General features: G+C 33.9%; 3 protein-coding genes across 3 annotated transcripts in view; 2 read left to right on the forward strand and 1 right to left on the reverse strand.

Annotated features, from left to right (window-relative positions):
* LOC123664404 (stabilizer of axonemal microtubules 1) overlaps nt 1-7,136 on the forward strand; it is a 28,119-nt gene extending 20,983 nt beyond the window's left edge. Inside the window, exons 9-13 of the mRNA XM_045598949.1 lie at nt 3,596-3,782; nt 4,458-4,550; nt 5,087-5,199; nt 6,196-6,289; nt 6,853-7,136. Coding sequence (XP_045454905.1) covers nt 3,596-3,782; nt 4,458-4,550; nt 5,087-5,199; nt 6,196-6,289; nt 6,853-6,935 — 570 coding nt within the window. The 3' untranslated portion in view covers nt 6,936-7,136. The remainder of the gene's footprint in view (nt 1-3,595; nt 3,783-4,457; nt 4,551-5,086; nt 5,200-6,195; nt 6,290-6,852) is intronic.
* A 3,643-nt stretch (nt 7,137-10,779) lies between these two features.
* On the reverse strand, nt 10,780-12,706 carry LOC123664659. Its single transcript, XM_045599176.1, has one exon. The coding sequence runs from the start codon at nt 12,704-12,706 to the stop codon at nt 11,210-11,212; it is 1,497 nt and encodes a 498-aa protein (XP_045455132.1). The 3' UTR covers nt 10,780-11,209.
* A 1,749-nt stretch (nt 12,707-14,455) lies between these two features.
* Nucleotides 14,456-26,571, forward strand: LOC123664774 (NSFL1 cofactor p47). The gene is made up of 9 exons (XM_045599253.1): nt 14,456-14,697; nt 14,985-15,192; nt 15,995-16,100; nt 16,625-16,710; nt 17,186-17,238; nt 17,582-17,703; nt 18,753-18,896; nt 19,335-19,461; nt 26,128-26,571. Exons 1-9 carry the CDS (start codon nt 14,593-14,595, stop codon nt 26,341-26,343), a joined length of 1,167 nt encoding a protein of 388 aa, XP_045455209.1. The 5' UTR covers nt 14,456-14,592; the 3' UTR covers nt 26,344-26,571.
* The last annotated feature ends 425 nt before the right edge of the window (nt 26,572-26,996 follow it).

Below are 26,996 nucleotides of genomic sequence, written 5' to 3' on the forward strand. Positions count from 1 at the left end.
TCAATACTATTTTTGTCCTGCAGAAAAGAGCTATTCGTGCAATTTATAGTTTAGGCCCTAGAGTATCATTAAGAGATAAGTTTAAAGAAATAAAAATATTGACTGTTGCTTCTCAATATGTGTACGAAAATGTTATGTATGTTCATAAAAATATACACGAATTTCCCAGGAATTGCGACATGCATAGCATTAATACTAGGAACAAACATAAACTTGCAGTGCCTGTAACTCGCTTACGCCGAGTCAGTAATTCCTTTTATGGACAATGTATACGCTTATACAACAGGCTCCCAGAAAACGTTCAAAAAGCTTCTATTGCTAAATTTAAAAAAATTGTGAAAAAACGATTGTGTAGTAAAGGATATTATTCGATTAATGATTTTCTAGAAGACAGTACGCCTTGGGAATGATGTGATCGCTTCCAGGCTATTTCAACTTATAAAATTATTGTTCAATTCGATTTGCTTTGGGAAAAAAAAAAAAAACATTACTGTAAAAAAAAAAAAATATGATATTAGTCCCGCTGAGTTTCTTCCGCCAGTTCTTCTCAGGTCAGAGGCTTCTTCTTTCCGAACTGGTAGTAGACTCATGACGTTCAGTAAGAAATTGTAATAATTTTATGCTGAATAAAATATTTTGAATTTGAATTTGAATTTGAATTTGTGGGTCTGGTATATAATCCTGGAGATACAGATTATCCCACTTTTCTCGATACACTCAATCAACAACTGGAAAATCATGAGATAAGTGTGGTCTTTGGTGACTTCTACGTAGACTTGCTTAGTAATGACAGAAGAACTAGAGCCTATACTAACCTGATTTGTGAATCTGGATACAAAACTCTCAACTGCATAAAGCAGAAATACTGTACCAGAGAAACCCCAAAGATCAAAACACTTATAGATCATGTCTTAACTAATTTAAGAGGTACCGACTTTCACATAGCTACCGTTGACTCCACTCTCTCCGACCATAAACAACTTTATGTACAGCTAAACAAGCACAAATCCCTTCCATTAAAAATATTACAGTATCAGTCTACGAACTACTTAAAATTAAAAAACTACATTAAAGAAAGGCCTTTTATTTCATCAAACAATAGCTATAATGTTCTGGAGCAATACACCTAATCATACAAAATTGTAAAATAACAAAAGTAAAAGTGGCAAATCTACCACAAAAAGATTGGATTAACAAAGAAATTATCAAGGATTTAGCTTAATATGAATAGACTATGGCATGAATTAAAACTAGACCCGAATAATAACAGTCTGCAGAGTGAGTTCAAAACTAGTAGGAGCAAAGTGAGATGAAAAATCAAACAAACGAAAAATGAATTCTACTTGAAACAGTTAATGGCAGCGAAGAACAACCCGAAGAAAATATGGTCATTAGTAAATACCCTAACAATCAATGTTGTAAAGTCTAGCTGTGTTCCTCTAAAAGTAAAGCATTCAACTGGACTACTGAACCGGATCAGGTTTGTGAATGTTTTAAAAACTTTTTTGCCGCTGTAGGTTTAGAGTTAGCTAACAATATTCCTTTTAAATTTCATCAAAATAATGTATGTATAGACTCCTACACTAGTAATCCTGAAAATACGCTGAATAAATTTAGGCCCTGTAACGAGAATGAGGTAGTAAAAATTATTGACAGACTTGATTGTAAAACTAGTGCGGGCATAGATGGTATCACTACTAAAAATATTAAATGTATAGGATATTCCATGGCTGGTCACTTCTCAAAATGTTTTAACCGGCTATTTATCGAAGGTAGATTTCCCGACGCGTTAAAAATTGCAAAAGTAAGTCCTATCTATAAGTCTGGTCAAAGAACTGATCCCCAGTATTTACCGCCCGATTTCGGTGCTGCCAATAATTTCGAAAGTTTTGGAACGAATTATTTACTCTAGTTTAGACCAATATTTAACTTCTATACATTTTCTAACTGAAGGCAATATGGTTTTAGGGCAGGTATCAGTACATTAGCTTCTACAGTCGATCTTATTACTAATATTAAAACGAGTATAGAAAAATCGTTCTGGGCATATTTATAGATCTTAAGAAAGTCTTCAATACTGTCAATCATGAGTTACTTATTAAAAAATTTGTAAATATTGGTATTATTGGTTCAGCTCTAGACATGCTAAAATCTTACCGAAGCAAGAGACAGCATTAGTAATTTACTACCGTAAATGTATCTAAAACCTGCTATTGCATAATTAAAACTAAAAAATAAAATTATACCAACCTTCAATAAACTAACAATAGACAGTCAACCTTTGAACGAAAAAAACTCAGAAACGTACCTCGGCCTTAGAATCGAAAAAATTTAAATTCGAAAATAAAGATAAATTGTATAAAATAAAGCTCTCATCTTTTTTGGGAGCAATAAGACATAGTATAGGATGTTTACCACGGGAAATTCGACTTATGGTCTACAATTCGTACGTAAAATCCCATCTCTCCTACCTTATTGAATTATGGGGAAGTGCACCCAACTAGACTTAAAGAATTGCAAATACTTCAGAATAAAATCGTAAAGGTTCTCTTCAACTACGATTTCATGACAAGCACTGATATAATCTATAAGGAAACAAAAATAATAAATATCTACCAATTATATCATTTCAATACTCTTGTCTTGATTTATAAAATCCTTACTAAAAAAACTCACACTCAAATTAAATTTATTAGACACAACGAAATGCTAAGATACCCACTCAGACGACACAATAAGCTAGTCACACCTAAAATTAGAACTAATTATGGAAAAAGAGCAATAACATTTGAAGGAGCACAGCTATTCAACAACTTGCCAGATCATGTAAAGGTCGCAGACTCGATCATTGTTTTCAAACGGAGACTTAAACAATACATCTCACAAAACGATATGGTTTGACTACAGATTTCTTTTATCATCATTTTATCTTTAATTTTTTCTCTTTTCGCCTTTTAAAATTTTTTCACGCGTTGGTTGTACGATTAACAAAAATTACAGACCAGGTCTACCACATACATACTGGACCGTAACTAAATCTGTCATATAGTGTTGTTATTTCTCATGCAAATGACTGTATGGTTTTAAAATGAGAAAATAAAGATCTTTAACCTTAATTTTAGTTAGGTACTTACCGTGAATTGTCGTATTTAAAACTCTTCATGAATTATTAACGTCGTCAAATAATGTAAAGAATTTTTGTAGATTTCTGCGCGGAGAGAATGTTTATTGGAATTATTTCGTTGTACTTTTCCTTTTTAACCGCCTTCGAAAAAGGAGGAAAGTCTCCATTTTAATTTATTTTTTTATGTGCGGTTACCTCGTGATATTCAAGCTCAAGCTCTACCTACTTATGGAGTAAATTTTATTGTTGCTATAGCCATATTTCTAGCTAGATCTACTAGCTAGTAAGTTAAATAAATGTATAATTTATAGTACGAGTATACAATACCGAGTCGCTCTCTTACATAATGTTTGCTACTAACAGTTCTTATAGAAGCAAAAAACCACAACTTAACTGAAACTATTCCAAGAAATGAGGAATCTAAAGTTAATCAAATATGCTAACAAATATTGTCGTATTTTTATTTTTCAGCTATCGTTCCTCCCGAACCCTGTATGTGTAACGCAACCCATCCGACCCTGTCACCACGACATGTGGGGTCAGGGGCCGATGCAGAGTATAACCACGCAGAGACATGACTATGTGCCAAAGCCAGCTGCGTTGAGGGAGTCCTACAAACCAGCACACAAATATCACTGTGTAGAACAACCTTTTGAAAGTAAGTTTTTATAGATTAAGCATAAGAATTAGCAGAACTAGATCAATCCACAGATCAACTAAAAACGCCTCTAACTTGTGAGTAGTGAGCAAGAATTAAAAATTTTTTACTCAGAAAAAAGGTTAGGTGCGATGTACCACAACCTTAAAAGCCTTACTAACTTTAGAAAAATCGATCCCACAGTACTGTAAAATAAATGTAAATTGTATCCGTAACTTAATTCTGCAAGGTACGACCGCATTAAAGAATTGTCCGATACTGAAAAAAAATTAAGTTTGTAGCTAATTATAACTACCTGATCCAGCGAACTTCGAACCGCCATTTCTTTTATTTTTGTGAATATTTTTTTTTGCTTTTATGTCCTGAGAATAACGAATACAAACTTATCCGATTCCACATATGTCAAAAACTGTACTTGCAGTCATTCGGAAGTATTTTTTTAATATAATATACTTTTTTTTTGTATTGATTTTAAAGTAATAGAAAGATAAGAAACAATAATTCCTATTGAGCTGAGATGTTTCTGCGACCGATTTTGAATAAAAGAAGACTTGTGTAGGTACTATATAATATAGTTATTTTAAATTAAGATAATAAAAATTACTATTACATATACACATAACAGTTCATTATATACAAGTATTCGCTTTTCAAATATATTTTTTATCCATGCAGACCGCACTGTGAACCGCATGTCCTACTTAGATCCTGGCCGCGTGCCACTGCCTGAATCCTACGCCCCGACCAGATGTTACGAAAAACCCGCGGGTAAAATATCTTTGAGAAAAAATGTTTTTTATGTACTGTTGATGGTAGATAATATTCTCATACCATTTCTTTCGCAAAATAACCATAACGGTTGCACCATAGTGCCATAACATAGCGAAGGCGATGCCGTAAACTGCTACATTTTTTGTTGATCAACTTAAAAAAAGGACAAGGTTCTCAATTCGACTGTATTTATATGTGTGTGTTTTTCACTTGGTGTACCTTTTTTGATGATTTTTTTTTTAATCGAAACCTGGTGCTTTTCTTTTGGTCCCAATAAAATTTGATTAAAATGTAACGAGTAGTTTTTGAGATATCTCCAATAATACATATTTAGTTGATTATTATTTTGTCTACCTACGTTGTAGTCGATGTAATTAAAGTCGGCTTTTTCATATGCAAGCAAACACAATTATTATAAATGTAGATAAACCACTAAACGAGGTCAAATAAAAAAAATCTAATTATAAAATTGGACAATACAAATATGACTGCGAGTTAGTGAATTTCATGAAATAATCAAAACTTTTCTGTAGCCAAAATGGAAAGCGACACAATACAGAAAATGTCGTATCAGCCAGTTTGTGCGCCGGCCCCTCAGCGGCCGCCATGGGCATGTAAAGGACAGTATCAAAAACCTTGCCAAAAGGTATTATTCACATTAACATCTATACATCTACATAAATAAATAAAATTGAAGTGTCTGTTTGTAACATTAAAATAACCGCTTTTTACTAAATGCATGTATACACGGTACATATGCCAAAATAACATTTTTTACAATTTTTGTCCGTCTGCCTGTCTGTCTGTCTGTTTGTTCCGGCTAATCTCTGAAACGGCTGGACCGATTTTGACGGGACTTTCATTGGCAGATAGTTGATATGGTAAGGAGTAGCTTAGGATACTTTTATTTTAAAAATGAATTTATTTTATAACTCTGCGAGCTGAAAAATAACTTTTTTGTTAAATTCCACGCGGACGAAGTCGCGGGCATAGCTAGTATTTAAATAATTTTCAATAAGCTGCTGTGATCTACATCATACTTATTATAATGCATAAAATATCTTACTCACAACTTTGAGCAACGTGACTGAGTAAGTCCCTCAACCTTACAGAAGATCACAAGGTAAATAATACTACTCTCAAGTATATTGTTTCTGTGTACCTGCAGTAAAGTAGCCAGAGCTCCTGGCCAGGATTGGGGATAGGGTCGGCAACGCGCTTGCAATTCTCCTGATATTGCAGGCTACGGTATCCCTTAACCATCCGTCAGACCGTACGCTTGTTTGCCACTTTGTGGTGGTATAAACAAAATTGTTACAGCTAGGAGGCGACAACAGGAGGCATTGATATTTTTAGGAAATACATAAAACTAAAAAATAAGATAGGAAGCGTTCGTTTGTTACTTTATTACACAACAAACAATACGCACTTTGATATCTAAGTACGTTTACTAATTTAGCTATTTAGTTGCATGTATCTCTAACTAATAGTGATGAATCTATTTCATTCATTTGGTGTTAATTTAGCTAAACTTTAATTTATAAATATTAGGTACATACTACGTAGAGACCATATAATTTAGTGAAACAAATTATTACCTAAAATTTTTAAGTTTTTGGTAATAATTATTTTGATCGTTTAGTTGGAAGGAACAACGATCTACCGCTCATCCTTCCTGCCCCCGGGCGAAGACTGCACGGAATATATGGACCCCTGCGCGTATGGAGACTGTAAACGTCAGTATTAATATATTTATTTCAATTGAATGGAATATAGGCACTTAGTTTTTAGATTTACCTAAGTACTTAAGTAAAAAATTAATCTTATTCAGATAAACTAATTGAGGATGCCTATTTTCATTATTTTTTCATACGTTAAGTCACTCATAGATGTAGGTACTCATAACCCAAAGTTTAGTTTTTATCTCTGATTGATTGATTCAGCATGTAACATCCCACTGCCAAACACGTAAGCCTCATTCTCCTTTTGGCCTATAGACATAAAAAAAAAACATCATTCATGATCATCATCGTTTCAACCTATCTCAGTCCACTGCAGGACATAGGCCTCATGGGCGAAGAGGCCTATGACCAGCAGTGCGATGTTACATGCTGTATGCATACTATTAGTAATAGTGTTTTTCTTCAGTATCTAACTAAATATTTAAAATATTTTTACAGTACTTTAAACATTCCGTAATAAAACACTACAAAGCATAGAAACGGAGCAGCTAGATAAATGTAGAGAAACCAACCTCGTCTAGTCTATATAATAATGTCTCTTTACGTTTTTTTTTCAGCTTGCAACTGTACGTGTCCCGCTGAATGCATAGCAACAGATCCCTGTTCCTGCACTTTTCCCAAAGCTGAATGCTGTAGTTAGCATCACCATTTAAATATGTTACTTTAAAATTTAAAGGAGTTTCTGAATCTAAACACATATTATTGTTCGCAAGTTAAACGAAAATTATAATTTCATGTCATACACCAACTTGCACATGAGTCCTTTAGATTTGTACTTGATTAAATGTTTTTGTAATGTAAAGATTTTTAAATAAAGTATTTTGTACGTTCTTTTATAACTTTAACTTATACGGCAGTAGTAGAGACTGTCATTTTGAGGTTCCCGAAATTTCGGCGACGTTGCAATCTGTAGGTAGTTACGGGGGACTCACCCTTTTTGAAGTTAAACTTCTTTACGCACGCTTGACTTGAGGAGTAAGCTGGTGAATGCGTGACGTGAACGTTACGAAGTGTGATTGGGTGAGACGAACGGGAGTTGAGAAGGAGATATGTTAGTAAAGATAGAAAGTTTTACTCCAGTCGTTTGGTCTAAAGCACGAAGGTTTTTTTTTATTTTTGTTACTTTTTGAATTTATGTAAGCAAAACTCGATCTGTCGCCAAAAAGTCTTAATATTTTTTGAACTGGAATTCTTAAGAAAATAATCAATATCGACCCATCTTCCAAAGAAGCTGTAGTTGCCGAGGTACACAGTCAATTAACCATGGGGTAATTGACGACGTACGTACGTAAGGTACCCACTCTATAATTAACAATTCAAAAGCACAAAAATAGAATGATTAGAGACTAATTGCTGTGAGAGAAACAAGACTCTATTTTCAGTGCAAAATGTGTATATTATAAATTTCTGTATAGTTATATAGGAATTATGACTTCGGTATTCATATAATAAGCATGTTTTTTAAACAGTCTTAAGTAAATTAAGTCTTAAAAACGTATAGACATAAACGTGGAGTCTTGCTCAGAAATCAATGAAACAAATTAAAATAATACAACAACCTTTATTAGATCATACTGTGAAAAAGTTAGCAAAAAAAAAGTGATGGGTTATTACTATGTTCTTTTAATCGTAACATCACTTAGACTAGACAAATTTGATTAATATTTAGACAAGTAACATTTTTTACTTATACAGACAAGACTCTCAGGTTACGGTCATTGTCATTTTATTAATCGCGGTTAGTCCCATTTACCATTAAACCAATCAATCAAGTCCCAATAAGTCAGTGATCCCAATTAAAGAAAAAAAAAAAAACAATAATTATCGTACATTTACGATAATTTCATGCCTACGTACGATATACGATCGTACCCTAGTATCGTACGCAATTTGCACGATAATTCTGTCTGTCCTACCGAATATAACATAAAATAGAATGTATTGTATGATTATTTGAAGCAACGACCTTTTTTTGGCCAACTGAAATTTGAAAACAGTTGTTTAGTAAATTTACTTAAAAACTTGAATTAAAAAAAATTTGATTTACGATAATTGTTCCGAAAACGAAAATTTCACGGCACGTGTCAATCAGACGGGTAAAAGTTTCTTGGAATACCTGTATAATTTTATATACTTTTTGTCTGGGATCACTGCATTGAGTGTTGATAGTGACCGGCGACTGCGAAAGTTTAAAACCTTACATTTAGACAATTATCTCTTATTAACTATAATATTAGTGACATTCTGTAAAATCAAGCAGTCTTGTTATGGTTATTTAAGCAATATCGGTTACAAAGTTCAATCTAATCCAATTTATACATAAATATTATATGTTAGAAATAAAATTATTATTGATGTTGACTACTTCCCTCACTGAGTCCTAGTTTAAAGTTTTGGCAATCTGTTTATATTTATAGCTACTTTTATGAATTGTTTTTAACGCTCAGTTCAAATTCACTAGTTAAAGTAAGCCTATCAGAGAGATGTTCAATTTACTTACTAAGTACGATTTAATTGGGCTAGGAGCGTAGCTAAATGGGCTAAACTAAGTGGCAGCGACGAATTACTATTTTCTTCATGTAAATATACTATAAATTACCTATTGTAAGTATTATAGTTCGCGTCATGTAAAAATAACGCTGGCCTTGAAACTGCGCAGAAGCGATTTATCGGTCTATTTGGTGGTATGGGGTAGGGGACGGGAGTGTTTATCACGTATCGCATGCTTGCCGGTGTGCTATTGGTTAGACAGTTCGACGTCGACTCAAAATATTATCGCGCACAAAAGTTTTAAATTACGAAATAGTTTTACATAGAGAAGTGAGAAAAATTATTTATAATATATAATTCGCGTCATGTAAAAAGAACGCTGGTTGTCAAAATGCGCAAAGGTAGATCAAGTGACCGGTGGTCGTGGGCTTGTCGGAGTTGACGTTTCCAATGCGCAAAGGCGATTTACAGTGTTGCCAACTCTTGAAAAAACTTTTTCGTACTGTCCATTTTTTGGAACAGTCTTATTTGTTAAACAATCCACTGTCAATCGTAATTCACGTTTTTTCCGCATTTATCACTCACTTTCACAACACATTAGCATACGGACACTTGTAAAACTCCATTTACTATTTATTTCACAAAAAAAAATATATCAATTTATCATTTTAAACAGATAAAAACTATTTAGATACTAACATCGAGAGTTCAGATAATTAATATTTTTGAATAAGACATTTCAATAACTAAAAAATTTGTTATTGCTTTTGTTTAAATTTTTTTTTTTTTTTTGTAATTTTGTAAAGTGATAATTATTATACTTATTTAGTCCGAATTATTCGCACTGGTATTTTTAGTATTTTTTTAATGTACCTACCAATAACCATTATACGAAGCCGCGAGTGAAAACCTAATTAAAAAATAAAACAGTAGTACTTTTGTGCGCGAGTATACCCATGCGCAAACGCACCCCCTCCAGTTTCTTTCAGCGTTCTTTTTACATGACGCGAACTATACCAGCGTCACCAAGAACTTTAGTTGAAACATAATAATATCACAAATATACGAGATATAAGTCCCGTAAATTTCTAATGAACCTCGCTATATTGAGCATATTGAAATTTCTTTTTTTTAATAAATATACGTCAATGAATATTAATACTTTGAACTATGATTACTAACGTATTAATTCAGCATTTTATGCAGTTTATTAAAACTAGCTCTCCGGACAGACTTCGTTCTGTCAAAAATTAATAGTAAAAATTATTATTATTATTATTATTATTTTTGTATTAAAACCTTCCGAATTGGTCGAGCCATTCTCAAGTTATGCGCTTATTAGCAACATTCATTTTTATTTATGTAGATTAAATGTGTACTCGCAAATAAACGCCTATTTCTTTCGTTTTCTTTTACAGAATGTAATTATATAACCATAAAAACTTTGGTAAGGACTATATTCAAGATTTCTTACCTGTAGCTACAAAAAACAACTTAACTTAGCCACTTATTGCCAACTTTAGGGTCCCATGCTACATACATCCTAGATTGTTTTATATGGTATTATAAAGCAACTTTTGTATAGTAAAATATACTCACACTGGCCTGTCAGTGACTTTACAATGGTGTTATTTTAGTTGACAATTGGTTTTTAGAATAGTATTAAAAATAAAAAAATATGATAGTTTTCAATTTACTGCTCACAAATTGTCATTGTATGACACATTATAAAGCATACATTATTTTATTACAATTAAATTAGAAGAATGCCAAAACAGCTAAAAATTATCATTGTATCACAATTGTATTCGAAGATGTATTTGAACCAACACTGGATTTATAGACATGTCGTTTACTTACCACGTGCATATACATGTATTCTGTATTATATATTACTGGCATAAAAAACATACTATTATTTATGTTTGTAAGTAAATGGTCCCTATGTAAAATAATTGTTTAATTAACATACAAATTGGATTAAAATGAACTAGTCATAGTATATATTACATTTATTTAGGAATGGATTAGAACTATGTAACTACCCTCATTATAAAAAGGCACACATTCTCATTCATTTACTAACCATCGGTCCCTATGAAAAACATTATCATAACAAATTATTATCTGACAAATGCATAATTTACTTAATAATAATTGTTTATCTATCCTGTTACTTCATTGTCAATCCTACTACGTATACTAAGGTCCATTTCATATGCAGGACATTGGCTAAATTCAATTGCAGTTTCCTTTTTATATATTTATCTTGTTGCTATTACAACACGAAAAAATCATTATCACAAAATGTCAACTTATTACACCTAAATTGTAAATCCTGGCAGTATAATGTGCCCATATTTATATAGTTAATTTGATATGAACAATTAATCAATAAATATAATTATAATAAGTATAATTAATTTATAACATATCTCTAACATTGTCATTGTATGACTTCTCCCAAATTTGGCCAGATCTGTACAACCTGTATATTTTATTACTCACTAAATTCTGACCAAATTTAAGCATTGCACCTTCAAACTTGTGTGGAAATACTTGCATTTCCGTTTCATTGTAACCTTCTGGGTGGAATTTCTTTCTATCTCTACATACATTATACTTATGTGCTCCTAGTAAGTCTAATGGAATATTCTTGATATTAGAAGTCAGATTAAAGAGATCATCAAATGAAGTCATAGTGTCAAAATTCCTTATTTTTACGGGTGTAGTGTCCTGAGGTATAGTGTAGTAGTGAGTTTTCTTTGTTATATCTGGATAGCCTATTTCAGCATCAATGTCATCTGGTTGATTCAAGCAAAACATTAATGGTTCAACTACATATGTTCTAAGTGATCGTATTGGATCAAAATCATCTAAAACATCCTTGAAATTATTATGGACCCTTGGCACTAAAAATTCATCCCAAGAAAGCACCGCAACATGACTTACTTTGTTAGATTCCTCTTTATCATATCTAAAATGTCGGAACAAGCAATCAAGTTCAATGGCATTTCTGACAATATCGTAAGACTTTGAAAATAAAAATGGGTAGTTTAGAGGGTAGAATTGTATTTGCCACTGAGTGATATCTGAGGGGAACAAGTTCAATCTTCTTATCACATCCTCTGATATCATACTGTCATATATTGTGAAGTAATCAACTCCGATTAAGTGATGAAATACCAAGAATTCAATAAAGGCGTCCCGTGATACAATAGGTGTTCTGTTTGGTATGACACATATTGCTGGTTCAATATTATTGACAAATCTTATGTTGCTTCTCACTCGAGGTTTTCTCTTCGTATTTACTTGAATCACTTTGCTGATCGGTGCGTGCATTGGATTAGTATTATAGTCATTTAAATAGAAACTTATTCCTTTTGGTTTTCCGAAATTTTGGGTTAGAGAACATTCAAATATGTATAAACGATAATTATTAATAACATCGGACACTATTTTGTAGTTGAATCTTCCGGCTTTAGGCTTGGAACTATTTTCAAACCAAATATTACATCGGTATTTTGGAGTTACATCGGCCTTGCCTATGACGATCGTGTCTATAACATGAGCGTTTGTCGGCGACAAATTGTCGTATTTGTTATAAGATCGTAGGAAAGATGAATATGAATAAAAGTTTTCATCGATTTCTTGAAATAAAGGCGGAGTTTCGCGCACTTCCATTGATGAGTTGCGAAGTATTTCAGACAGCATGGTCGCATTAAAACCGGGTCCGCAAAACTCGATCTCGGACAAGCCAGGCTTACCAAAAAAGTTGAGTACTTCTAGAACATACCGAAGCCGGTAGTATTCGTGGCGATATATAAGGAGAGTTACTACACTTACAAAACACACAACAACAAGAATCAGCTGATAATATTTCCTCATTATGTTGCCCGAGGGTTTACGCGCAGTCTTCATTTATTTAAATTACCATGTGCATTTAATTCAATCAGTTTTAACTTAAACTGAAATTATCTATAAGTATTATATATATAGTATCAACAAAATTAAGACAAACTATTTTCAAAATAATTAACTGCATTACTCTGCATTGCACAAAAATTGACAATTGAAATTTGATTTTGACATTGACATGAGTCTGACTGACTTAGGATGCGTTCCACCTAAGGCCCATAACGCCATCGATCACGATCGCTGAAATTGCCATTCCACTAAGGTAAAAAACGGCGTAGGTTTTGTACTTGTAGGCGAATTTTATATGAGGAACGTATATTTGGGCGCTGTCAGGTGTCAACTGTGTGGTCACAATATGGTGGCGTGGAGAAAACATGCAGCTGTGGGGGTTATAAGTGAATATTTCACTGAGATTGGAGTAAAACAATTAAACATTGATTCCTGGGAATTAAACGTTTTTTAAACATTTTTGAATATCATATCAAAAATTGACCGCTCCAGCGGGGATCGAACCCGCGTCTCCGACTGACCGTGTTGGCGCTCTAGCCAATTAATAATTTTTTGATATGATATTCAAAAATTAATAATTTTTTGATATGATATTTAAAAATGTTTAGAATTCCTAATGTATGAGTAACACAAAAATAAAATCGTACATATTAAAAATAGCATGGTGTCGTCTCCTGTCAAAGATTTTCATTGTAATATGAAACTTTGAATAGTTACGAGTTTCTGTAAAGAACTCACTATAGACGGCGCCACGGTTCGCTTAAACCGAATATAAAAATCATCATATCAAGAATTTCGATATAGTGGGTACATCGTTCCATAGCTTGATTGGCTAGAGCGTCGACATGGTCAGTCGGAGACGCGGGTTCGATTCCCGTTGGAGCGGTCAATTTTTGATATGGTATTCAAAACTGTTTAGAATTCCTAATGTGTGGGTAACACAAAAATAAAATCGTACAAATTAAACGTTTTTGCAGAATCGAATGAGAGATAACATTCACAATTTGTCATTGACGGTAGTTTTTTTCAAATTCCCGTGACGTTTTGATGAAAGCTAATTTGACCCACCTATATGTTGTGGGCGATGTGGTCCCGAACATTGGCGTCATCTATGGCGTCGAGCAATCGCTCGCGATGACTACGGTCTTTAGGGGACATCCATTAATTAGGTGAGTTCAGAATGTGGGGAGGGGTCCGATGAAATCTCACCAAATCTCATTTAAACCGAGGGGGGATAATCGAAAATCTCACATTAACTTTAAAAAATATATAATATTAAAAAATATATATTTAGTGTACATTTTGCCCGCTAAAATAAGTCTCATGGCTATTAAAACCATTTAGTTTTTGCTTTGAATTTTATTTTATTTAAATAACCTCTAATTCTCTATCATATTCAGAGACAATCTCACGTAAGGGGAAGGAGGGTCTAGGAAAATCTCACCTAAGGTGGGAGGGGTCTAAAACTCTAAACTGATCGAAGGAACGATAAATGGGTTTTCCGGGCGTTGCGGATGCTTAGTGGAACGCAGCCTTAAAGAAATCGTTACCGTTTACAACGTCCATTACATGAAATTACCCAAGTGTATTCTAATTTTACAAAAAAAATATATTAATATTAATCTCAAATTATACGTTGCCATATGAATTAGTTGTCTTTTATTTCATTTTAACTTTAAAACCAGTTTTTTCACTTTAATAGACAATTTTATTTTTCTATCAAAGAAAAACTTATGTAGAGATTCTCTATGCCTGATTGAAACTCTGATGACTTGCTTAGTTTTGATTTCGTTTAACATATTAATAAATAACAAAATAAGTTAAATAAAAGATTACATTAGTATAGTTGTATTGTCTAGCTATTTTGAGCAAAATTAAAAATGTCCGCTAACAAAGAGGACACATTGAGGCAGTTTTGCGACGTAACCGGTGCCGATGAGAATCGAAGTAGATTCTTTTTGGAATCGTCGAACTGGCAGCTAGAGGCTAGTGTTTTTTCTTTATAAACAAGTAATTATGTAGTAAAACACTTATACCCTTGCTAAATATGAATATTTAGGTTTTTACTTTTGCTATAAACTAGACTACCCATATATCAACTTGAAAAGACTTATTTTTCGTCGCTGAAAATATTCTGTCTTAATAATCTTCTTTGTTTTTACTCCGTATTTAATTGAAAAGAATTGTCGGATTTTATGAATTCCATCTATTTACATATAGTATCATTTTTCTTATTAGAAATTAAACTACTCCTTTTGATATAACGTTTTAGGTAGCATTGTCCAGTTTTTACGAACATGGAGGCAATGTAGAGGAAGCACCAAGTGCACCTGCTGTTGCCCCTGCCATGTCAGATAGTGACATGGACTCACCCCCTAGGTCACCAGGACGGCCACAGAAAAAGGAGAAAAAGAAATCCAATCCACACTTTGCTACGTTAGATTCACTGCAGCAAGAAAGTTCCAGTGAGGATGAAGAAGGTTGGTGTTTGGTTATTTTTTGGGTATAAAAAAAAATTTTTTAGTGGAATTATTGCCACCATACATACATTATTTGCAATATCAAACATTTCTGAGTATGGTTGCCAAGCTTTGTAATAAAATAATGAAAACTGCAATTACACTTTTAATTGTAGTATCAAAAAATGTATGAATAGATAATAAAGAAGATATACAGGAACTTCATTTTAAAGTTTCATGCTCGAAACATACAGATGAAAATAATTCTAGAAGAATTGAAAGTAATATAGAGTTAGATGAGACTAAAAGAGAAATAGAAAAATTAAAAAAAGAAATTGATTTACTGACAAAAGAAAATATAGAGTTAAGACAAGAAATAGCAAGATTTAATAGTATAGATTGTGATGCAGGTCTGTTTTAAATTAAAATGAAAATATATGAACTTAATTTTTTTTTAAATCTGATAATAGTTATGAGTACTATCTTCATCTCTATTCACACTTAACAAACCCCTTTAATAATAAGCAGTTATTTGTGAACATATAATGAATATATATGTTACCTTTTTATAAATATAATTATAGTAAAAAGGTTTATTCTTGGTCTTAAATACTCATAAATATTAAACAATAATCTCAATATTTTGTAATCAGTAACTTGTCATGTCCAGACTATATAATGCCCAGTTTAAAATCAGGAAGTAATAACATATGTTTGATGATATTATATGCCTTGTTGTACATTAATAAAAAACGTCATTGGCATTACAAAAAGATTTTGTATTTTTATTCTGTATAAATTAAATGCTGACTTATTGTTACAGGTCAAGCTTTCTACGCCGGAGGATCGGAAAGATCAGGACAACAGATTATTGGACCAGGAAAGGGTCGCAAGGATATTGTCACAGAAATGTTTAAAAGTGTCAGAGAGTAAGATATAAATTGTATTTCTTAATATTTTGTTATTTAAAATAGAATTCAAGTATTTAGGAAAAACCAAAATTAATTTTTTTAATTTCAGCTTTAATTCATTAATTAAAGACAAGCAGAATTTCGTTATTTGACCAATCAAATTTGGATTTATTCTTATTAGTCTAGTAGTAGCAGATTTTATTTGTTCATATTATTTGTTCCCTACAGAAGAAATCCTTTGGCTACCTCCAATATCAAATAATCAAATTATTATAAACTATAGCAATGAGTTTTGTTTTAATCAGTGTAGTTACGTTAATCAACTTACATTAACTGGTTGAAACTAGTGAAAGTCTATGTCTACCTCATGACGATCTTTCACAACTATTGTAATATAAGATGAAGTTTAAATATATTATTCATTTTTTAGAGGTGTTCATATTTATTTCAATAACTGTCCAATTCCTCAAACTAATTGTATAAATGTTATAGTAAAATTTGTAAATGTATTTGTATAATACAATTATGTCCATATTTTCTAGACGTGGCGCAGTCGTATTTGATGATGAGCCTTCCTCTACAAGCCGAGGCCGCGGAGGTGTGTTCGGCGGAGTCGGATACAGATTAGGTTTGTAAATATATACACTTTTTAGATCTGGCAAGGCTGTTCTAATTTTTCAGTTCTATTGACAGTATAAATCTCTGTACATAACTAACTTACCTTGTAATACTTATTCTAGAAGAAGAAATGGGTGTCAAGACCTTTGTGTGAGAAATGGTGATAGCCCAAAAGTAATTTACTATGCCAAGGATATGAATATGAGTTTGTGATAACTCTTTGAACGGGAGTCTAATCCGCAGTCAAGGGAACTATAGTAGTTATTGTGAAGCTACCATAGATTTGATAAGAATTATCACAATACTTAGCAGATATTCTTAAAAAAAAAAACTGTCAATTGTTATAAAATATTTAGATGAGAAATAATAGAGATGAAGAAATAGTTGAAAACAAATTCATTAAAGACTTCTAGAGCAGTACATAATGTAAAAAATGTTTGTGACCAGTCTGTTCATTTTTTAATTTTTCTTTTTTCTGTATTTAGGCCAAACAGCAGACGATCATGAACAGGTGACACCGGGTAACACACAGCAACAGGTTAATATTATTTATCTATTTAGTAAACACTGGCTTGCAGTAAAACAACAAGTGTGATATTACAAAACATCAGTATTTAGGTGATTGCCTATTTTTTTTTAAAGCTGTTTTTAAATTACTAAGAATATTAGTAAACAATGATAAATAGATAAAATTTAATTACTTTCAGAAAAATATTGAAAACATTATTAAACTAGAGTTTATAATTACGTACTACAAGAAAATAGGGGCTCGGAGACGTCGAGTTGTGGAAAATGGCCCGTTCATCATCATATCATTAAAGTGTTACTCTTATTGCACCTAAGTTTGCTATTCATATATAAAATTTCTATGATGTTTCCAGGACAACCAACCCCGATCGGTCCGTCTGAGGCTATATCGTGAAGGCTTTACAGTAGACGACGGTCCGCTGAGACACTACACTGATCCTGAAAATGCTGAATTTCTCAGCTGTATACGTAGAGGGTGAGATTGTATATTTTATTTAACAATCAGCGTAATGACATTCATCAGTAAACATGATTATAAATTTAACTTAACAGTTTTTGCACTGAAATTATAAATGTAGATATTTGTTACACTATTACAGTATTAAAATTGTATCACTTTACTTTCTTTAATATGGGCTAAACACATGAATTCGCGACATTTTTTGCGCGAACTTGGGGAGGCCTATGTCCACCAGTGAGTGGTCTGTGATAAGCTGAAGCGATTATCACTTTATATAATGTAAATTAATAAATATCTCTTTGATTTTTAATTTATTTTATATTTAAATGTATATTATAATGTATTGTAATGTATAGATCTGTAAGACCGAGAGTTTAATAATAATTTAAAGAAACACTTTATCAAATTTTTAACTGATACTGTAATAGTTAATTTATTTTTTGATCAAATAAGTCAAAAAGGCTGTTTAGCTAAAAACGAGTGTTCAGTGTGCTTTAGACCATACACTGAAGTAAAACTTACGAAACGTAACTCTCTTTCTATATTCATATTCATCATTATCATCATCATTATTACAGGCTATACAGTCCACTCCTGGACACAGGCCTCCACAAGCTTACGCCAAAAATAACGTGAACTCATGTGTTTTGCCCATAGTCACCACGCTGGGCAGGCGGGTTGGTGACCGCAGTATTGGCTTTGTCGCACCGAAGACGCTGCTGCCCGTCTTCAGCCTGTGTATTTCAAAACCAGCAGTTAGATGGTTATCCCGCCACCGGTCGACTTTTTAAGTTCCAAGTTGGTAGCGGAACTGTGTTATCCCTTAGTCGCCTCTTATGACAACCACGGGAAGAGAGGGGGTGGCTATATTCTTTAGTACCGTAGCCACACAGTACTACTTTCTATATTCACTAACTTATATCTTCCTCTCAACTTCCGTTCGCCTCGCCCGATCACACTTTTCGTAACGCTCTCGTCATCATTCACCAGCTTACAACCAAGTCAACCATGCGTAATAAAGTTTTACTTCAAAGTTACCCTTTTAAATTAATTGTTTATTACAGAGAGATACCGTCGGAATTATCTAGGGCCCCAGGAGGCCCCGGGGGCGAAGTACGGCTTAGTCTTGAGGACCGCAGGCATGAGGAGTGTCCACGTACTCGCAAGCAGAACACACCCTTCTCTGGGAAGGGCCATATGTTGGGCAGGTGAGGGGCCTCGTTGAGGTTATTTATAAATTTATATTTTAATTTATTTTGTCTTTCTAATGTGAAGTTATACAAAAAGAGCTGCTTGACCTACTTTCTCAATTAATAAATTTAGTTTTTGGTAACTCATGATTATACTATTTATAATTAACTGAGGTAGGGCACAGTAGGAATTTCCTGTTCAAAATATGGAGCAGCCCGACTGGGGTAGTACGTCGACCTTACAGAAGATCACAGCAAAATGGATGAATGAGTTAGCCAGAGCGCCAGTCGCAGCGCGATTGTAAAGCTCCATATACTTACACTGGTTCGCCACCTTTGGGTTTACCCCCGGTAGGGACGGCAACGCGCTTTCGTCCCTCCTGGCGTTACAGGCCTACCGTCAGGTAACCGGCGCCCGTGCCGCTCAGTCCTCCGTAACCGTTTCTGTGCCCGCAGCCCCACGCCGGCCACGGTGGGCGCCACGGCGCCGCTGGGCGCGTCCCCCGCCGACCGCGCCGCCAACCAGCGCGCCGCGCAGGACGCCGTGCGGGTGGACCCCGCCGGGCCCGTCACCACCGTGCAGGTACACCCCCCCCCACGTGGCTCCACCGTGCAGGTACACACCCCGACCCCCCACGTGGCTCCACCGTGCAGATACACTGCCAGAACCCCCCACGTGGCTCCACCGTGCAGATACACTGCCGGAACCCCCACATGGCCCACCGTGCAGATACACTGCCGACCTCCCTCCTACCCCCACCCACGTTATCTCTTTGCCTCCTACCAATTTTCTACTTCAACTAGCCTCTTTCCGACTAATCAATCATCGTAATTATCATTACAAAAGCGACATTAAATACCATACTGTGTACCAAATTTATTTAATAAAAAAAAACCCCACCCACGTGGCTCAACGTTATCCTTACATTCCCCACTATCCGTGACCCATACCTTTATCCGCACTCACTAACACATTATAATAAAAATTGTTACAAAAATTGACTCCATTCTTAAATACTAATTTTGTTTGTACGAAGTTTATTACTTTTTAAAATCACGTGAACTTTGAGTTTTCTTGTATGAGAAAGTTGTTCAATGTGAAATTTTGTCAATAATTTCTTTCTCTATCCCTCAGAAAGTACTTATTTAATTTTCTAGTAATAAATTTAAAAGTTCAATCCCAAAAGTATTCTTCACTAGTGTTATGAATGGTAGTCTATGTAAGTGAAACGTCACTGTCATCACTCGTCACTAGAAACTTAATACGTACGTACACGTCCTTTGTCTTGTCAGCTAATCATTTAAGAAGGTCTTAAATAATATAAAGTTATATTTGTCCACACCGGAGTTTCATTATACATAACCAAATATATAACATGGTGTCAGAAGTAGTCTTTTAAAAGAACAACTACAAAATATAAAGTCAATGTCGGAGGTCAAAAAGGTCGAGCCACGTGGCGAGCGGGAAGAGGCAATGTCGTCGTCAAAAAGGCTTACAATAGCTGGAAATATCAAGCCCATGAGCCTGGAAGGCAATCTATCGTCGAATTGGAAGAAATGGTACCAAACTTTCATTATTTTTCTTAAGGCAAGTGCCATATACGAAGAGTCAGACGCACGCAAAGTAGCAGTTTTATTACATTTTATAGGTACGGAAAGTCTCGAAATATTTAATTCATTCAATTTAGACATCGACAAAATTACATTTAATCAATTAGTTACTAAATTTGAGGAATATTTTGTACCTAAAAGAAACAACTTATGAATGCTATAAGTTTTTTACAACTAAACAGAAAGCTGAAGAAAGCCTGGAAGACTTCCTTACGACATTAATAAATAGAAGTCAGTCGTGTGAATTCGGAAATTTACAAGATAGAATGATTAAAGATATTTTTATAACTAATATGCATGAAAGTTTTCAACATGTCCGTGAGAAACTATTACTAGAGGAAGATTTAACACTAGAAAAGGCTAGAAACTTGTCAAAAACAATAGTCTCAGCTAGATGTCATGCTACAGAGTTTAAAGAGTCTACTAATGTCTTCTATCAACGTCAATCATACAGTCAGTCAAGATCTCAGGCTTCAGCCAAGTCTCAGTCTTCAGCCAGGTCACAGTCAAGGGCAAGGTCACAGTCAAGAGCAAGGTCACAGTCAAGAGCAAGGTCACAGTCAAGAGCAATGTCACAGTCAGGAACAATGTCACAGTCAGGAACAAGTTTACAGTCTCAAGAAAAAGGAATGTGTACACGGTGTGGGCAAAATCATAGATATACCTGTCCTGCACAAAAGGCTAGGTGTAGACAGTGTCACCGTCTAGGTCATTATCAGGCATTCTGCAGGTCTAAAACAGTGAAATATATACAATTAAGTCAAAATGATATGAACAATATGGACTGTGAAGGTAAAAATTCAAATTATTTGTTTGTCGGACACTTGAATTTATGTCAGTCTACAATTTCAGATTGGAGTGTTAATCTTACAATTAATAACATAAATGTGCAATGTATTTTAGATACAGGGAGTGATGTTAATGTCATGTCATATAATTTGTTTCAATCATTAAATGTCAATCAAAATTTTTCACCTTGTCATTCTAAAGTTTCATCTTATTGTGGAAATAGCATACCAATATTAGGTCAACAAAAGCTTGAATGTACTTATTATGTAAATAGTCAACGTCAGTCAAAAATTATTAACTTTATTATTGCAAATGTCTCATCTCCAACTGTCATTGGTAAAGATACCTGTTCAGAGCTAGGTCTTATTAAAAGGGTCTTTAATATTGAAAAGTCAAGTGATTGTCAAAGTTTTAGTCAGAATTATCATTCAAACTTAGTTCAGAGTCAATGTCATAGGTCAAAGTTTAATAATTGTCTTGGTAATAGTCAGAATTGTCAGTCAGAGTCATATAGGGCAAATAATAAATATCAAAATCTGTCAGAGTCATGTAATAATAATTATGAAAAGTCACAGTCTTATAAAAGTAATTGTCATGTTCAGTCACATTTACAGTCATATTATATTAATAAAAATAATAATTTACAGAATTTATTGTCAAAGTATAAATCTGTATTCGATGGATTGGGCTGTCTACCTGGTGAGTGTCATATCACTGTCAATAGTGATGTTCGTCCTAAAATTGATCCACCGCGGAAAATTCCATTCTCATTACACGATAGACTGAAGAAGGAATTGGACAATATGGAAAATTTGGATGTCATTACCAAGGTTACGGAGCCAACAGCATGGGTGAGTTCACTTTTATTGGTTGAGAAGAAAAATGGTCAACTAAGAGTCTGTCTGGATCCCAGAAACTTGAATGAAGCAATATGTAGATCTCATTACCCTATACCTACTATTGATATGGTACGGTCTAAGCTTCATGGCGCGTCATATTTTTCTACTCTTGATGCAAGTAGTGGATTTTGGGTTATTTGTCTTGATTTGGAAAGCTCAATGTTATGTACATTCAACACCCCATTTAGCCGCTATAGATTTAAAAGGTTACCTTTTGGTATTAATTGTGCTCCTGAAATATTTCATCGTATTATGACAGAAACATTTGGTGTATTACCTGGAGTCATGGTGTACGCTGATGATATTTTAGTCTATGGAAAGAGTCGACAAGAACATGAGGAAAATTTACAAAGAGTGTTTAAGAAAGCTCAAGAAGTCAACTTAAAATTTAATAAAAGTAAGTGTAAATTTGGTCATACACAAGTCAAATACTTAGGTCATATATTTTCACAAAATGGAGTGTCACCTGATCCAGATAAAGTCCGGGCTATCAAGGATATGCCGTCTCCTGTCTGTCTCAAGGATCTACAAAGATTTCTTGGTATTTTAAATTATCTAGGAGGATTTATAAAGAATTTAACACAGGAAACTGAACCTCTACGTCTGTTATTAAAAAAGTCAAGCGAATGGTCATGGAATGAGAGTCACGAAGCTACATTTAAACGTCTAAAAGAGATAATTTGTCAGGCGCCAGTCTTATCACATTATAATGTCAAAAATTCAGTAGTCTTGTCAGTTGATTCAAGTCAGTCAGCAGTCGGTGCAGTCTTGCTTCAAGATAATCATCCAATTTGTTATGCATCTAAAACATTAACTTCAAGTCAGAAATGCATGGCACAGATTGAAAAAGAACTGTATGCCATTGTCTTTGGATGTATTCGCTTTCATCAATATATTTATGGTAAAATTGTCACTGTGGAAACAGATCATCGTCCATTAATTACTTTATTTAAAAAGCCTTTAGCTGAAGTTCCAACACGTCTACAGAGGCTTATGCTTAGAATACAAGCCTACGACTTAAAGGTTGAGTACAAACCTGGTACTAAAATGTACATAGCTGATTCATTATCACGAGCAGCTTTACCTGAGTGCAGTGAAGATGAGCTGGATGAAGATGTCAAGGTTCATGTCAACATGCTTGTCAAAAACTTACCTATTTCGGAAGAACGTCGTCAGTGGCTGACCAAGGCTACAGAAAATGATGAATGTCTATAGCTACTTAAGCAGTACTATGAACAAGGATGGCCTGATAAAAAGTCAGAAGTCAATAAATTAGTCTTGCCTTATTGGAACTGTCGTCATGAAATACATTCGGTCGGAAATTTATTGTTGAAAGGTAATAGTCTTATAATACCTACAAAATTAAGGTCAGAAATTTTGAAAATTATTCACAGTGGTCATCAAGGTATAGAAAAATCTAAAAATTTTGCAAGAGGAGTGGTATATTGGCCATTAATGTCACATGATATACAGCAGTGTGTAGAAAACTGTGAAATCTGTCTGTCACACAGAAATAACAATCCACCAGAACCTCTAATGTCACATAAAATATGTTCTTTCCCATGGCAAAAGGTCGGGATAGATTATTTAAAATTTAATAATCAAACCATACTTGTCGTTGAAGATTATTATTCAAACTACATAGAAATTGCTAATGTTAGTTCAACTGGAGCCAAAGCATTAATAAATGCATTAAAGCCTATATTTAGTCGTCATGGAATTCCATTAATTATTAATTCTGATAATGGACCACCAATGAATTCACAAGAATTCAAACAGTTTTTAGAGTCTTGGAATATTACACATACTACATCTAGTCCATACCTGTCTCGTTCTAATGGATTAGTAGAGTCTGGAGTGAAAATAGTCAAACGCATACTTACCAAATGTGATGAGTCAGGGGATGATCCGTATCTTGCATTGCTGCAGTACCGAACAACACCTAGAAATAACTTACCATCTCCTGCTGAGTTGTTGATGTCTCGTCGTCTCAGAACACTTATACCTACTGTTGAAACACACCTTCAACCTAAAATAATAAGTCATAAAATCTACAGGAAAATAAAACAACAAAATAATTATAAACAAAAATTTTATTATGATAAAAAATCAAAAAATTTCTCTAAAATAAGGAAAGGAGATAAAGTCATGTTTAAAAAGTTGCCAGAGTCAAAATGGCAACCAGGAAAAATAATAAAGGAATGTGAAGAGCCTAGATCATTTATTGTTGAAGCTCCAGATGGATCTACCTATAGAAGAAATCGTCAACACTTGTTACCTTCTCATTCTTCTAGTCCAACTAAAGAAAAAATATTAGAAAAGAAAATAGAAAGTCCAGCAAGTAGTCAAATAAGCCTAAAGAATGAAATGAGAATGGAAGATAAAAATAGTAAAGAAAGTAAACATGAGGGAATTAAGAGAACAATTAGTGGTAGACAGGTCAAACCTACAGTTAGATTTCAAGATTGTACGTATGATTAAGCTAAATTTAAAATATATTTTTAAGTCTGTTAGTTTATAAGTTTTATTAATATTAGTCATATTATAATGTTATTAGTTTGTCAATTGTCAACCAGTCAGTCAGTCTTAACAAGCATAATATTGAATTGTCATGTCTGTAAAGAAAAAGGGAGATGTTATGAATGGTAGTCTATGTAAGTGAAACGTCACTGTCATCACTCGTCACTAGAAACTTAATACGTACGTACACGTCCTTTGTCTTGTCAGCTAATCATTTAAGAAGGTCTTAAATAATATAAAGTTATATTTGTCCACACCGGAGTTTCATTATACATAACCAAATATATAACAACTAGCCTATCTTCTCCCTTATCTATATGTATTATTTGTAAGTATATTCATCGAAAAAACATATATATATGTATGTATGTATAGCTATACAAGTTAGCAGGTACCTTATAATAAAAGTGATTAAGTTGCTTATTATTGCTTACCTATTAATGGTATAATTATATTAATGGTATGGCCATGCAGACGTCTGTCGCGGTCTGGGCCAGTGTTGCCGTTAGGACAATCTAGTTTGTGGCTACATCAAAGAAAAAAGTTGCCAGTTTTGTAAATAAATCACTTTCGAAATTCCGCTAGAAGTGGCTAAAGTGTGCGTTTTCCAATTACAGAGCATAATGTGACTCGGTGGAGCACAATGCTAAATTGTGCTAATGCTTAGTTTTGAAATGCACCTAAAAAAACTACGACGACTTTACTTTACTTTGAATTACTAACTATAATATACTAGCTGTGCCCCGCGGTTTCACACGCTTTAATTTAAAAAAAATGCGTATTGCGTATGCGTAAACATTAAAAATTTTGCGCTCCGTTTGACATTTTGACAGTAGTATTGACGTTATGCAAAACAAACTAAGCACTACAGCAATAGCAATACGGTCTATTTTCATTCGATCGAACCTAAATTACGTTAAAGATAAACATTCATTCGGGAATCCTCCTGCCATAATGCGGACATTATTGGTGTTGCCTAAAATTAACTATGTATTTTAGTTTGGTAGTATTGGTACCGTATGGTGGTATGTATTAGTCGGTAGACTTTTTATAGTAATAAAAATATGTATGTAGTAACAATCTAAAAAGCAGCCAGAAGTAGCTAGATTTATTTTGGTGGCTAAAATGGATTGTTTTTTAGCTAAAACCGTTGAAAATCCGCTAGATCTAGCCACAAAATGGCTAAAACGGCAACACTGGTCTGGGCTTGTGTATTGTGTTTCCAAATCTCGACGGAGGAGTAAATCCAAGTGGGGTCTTAAAGTGTGAGACGTTTATTATTATCTATTTGAAATAAAACTTCTTTACGCACGCTTGACTTGGGGAGTAAGCTGGTGAATGTGTGACGAGAGCGTTACGAAAAGTTGATCGGGCGAGGCGAACGGAGTTGAGAAGAAGACTCTAAAGCACACTCGTTTTTTTATTTACAGTTTCGCCTAGCAGATGGCAGTCGTCTGACGGGTCGCTTCAATCACTCGCACACTGTGGGCGACCTGTTGCAGTTTGTATCGCGCGCAGAGCCCGCCTATCAACTCACGCCCTTCACGCTACTCACTGCCTTCCCTAGTACGGAGCTGACCAACCACGCCCAAACCCTTGCCGAAGGACAACTGCTCAACACCACACTGTTACAGCGGCTCAAATAAACCGCACCATTGTCACATTATTTATAAAAAGAGTCGTTTCACACTTGGAGTTTTATTTGCAAGTCGAGCGTATCGATGTTAACATATATTTTTTGTGTAATAAATTGGAAAACTCAATTCTTGGGTAAATTGAGAAATAAAAGATCGCAGCGAGTACGTTTTCTAACTTAATTATATTATTGTTTAAAGACGAAATGTAAATCGTAAATAAAAAATATACTTTGTTTAGATATGTATTTGTAATTTCAATCATTCATTATCATATCGCCACATCTGAAATTTTAAACCTTAAAAGAAGGAAAAACTATTTTGAATATTCTACTTAAAAAGTAAAAGGAAAGTAACCTAATATAAAATAAAGTCATATCTATTTTTTTTTAATTTCAAAGTAATAAAAATTTAGAATTCTAATAAAATTGAAAATAAATGTTTTATGATAGTAATCTGATGAGAATCTGTGAAGATCCCCCAATCCTGCACTTGGTATCCACAATCCAATCTAATGAGTGAAATATTACAGTATAACAGTATAATTTAGTCCAGCTCGATGCAAACCGAAAACGTGTCGTCTATCATTGCACAACACTATATTCGAGTATCATTGCACAACACTATATTCGAGGAGAGCATTTTTTTTAGTCTGATAATATTAT

Source organism: Melitaea cinxia, chromosome 22 (assembly GCF_905220565.1).
Source record: "Melitaea cinxia chromosome 22, ilMelCinx1.1, whole genome shotgun sequence".
Taxonomy (NCBI): Eukaryota; Metazoa; Arthropoda; class Insecta; order Lepidoptera; family Nymphalidae; genus Melitaea; species Melitaea cinxia.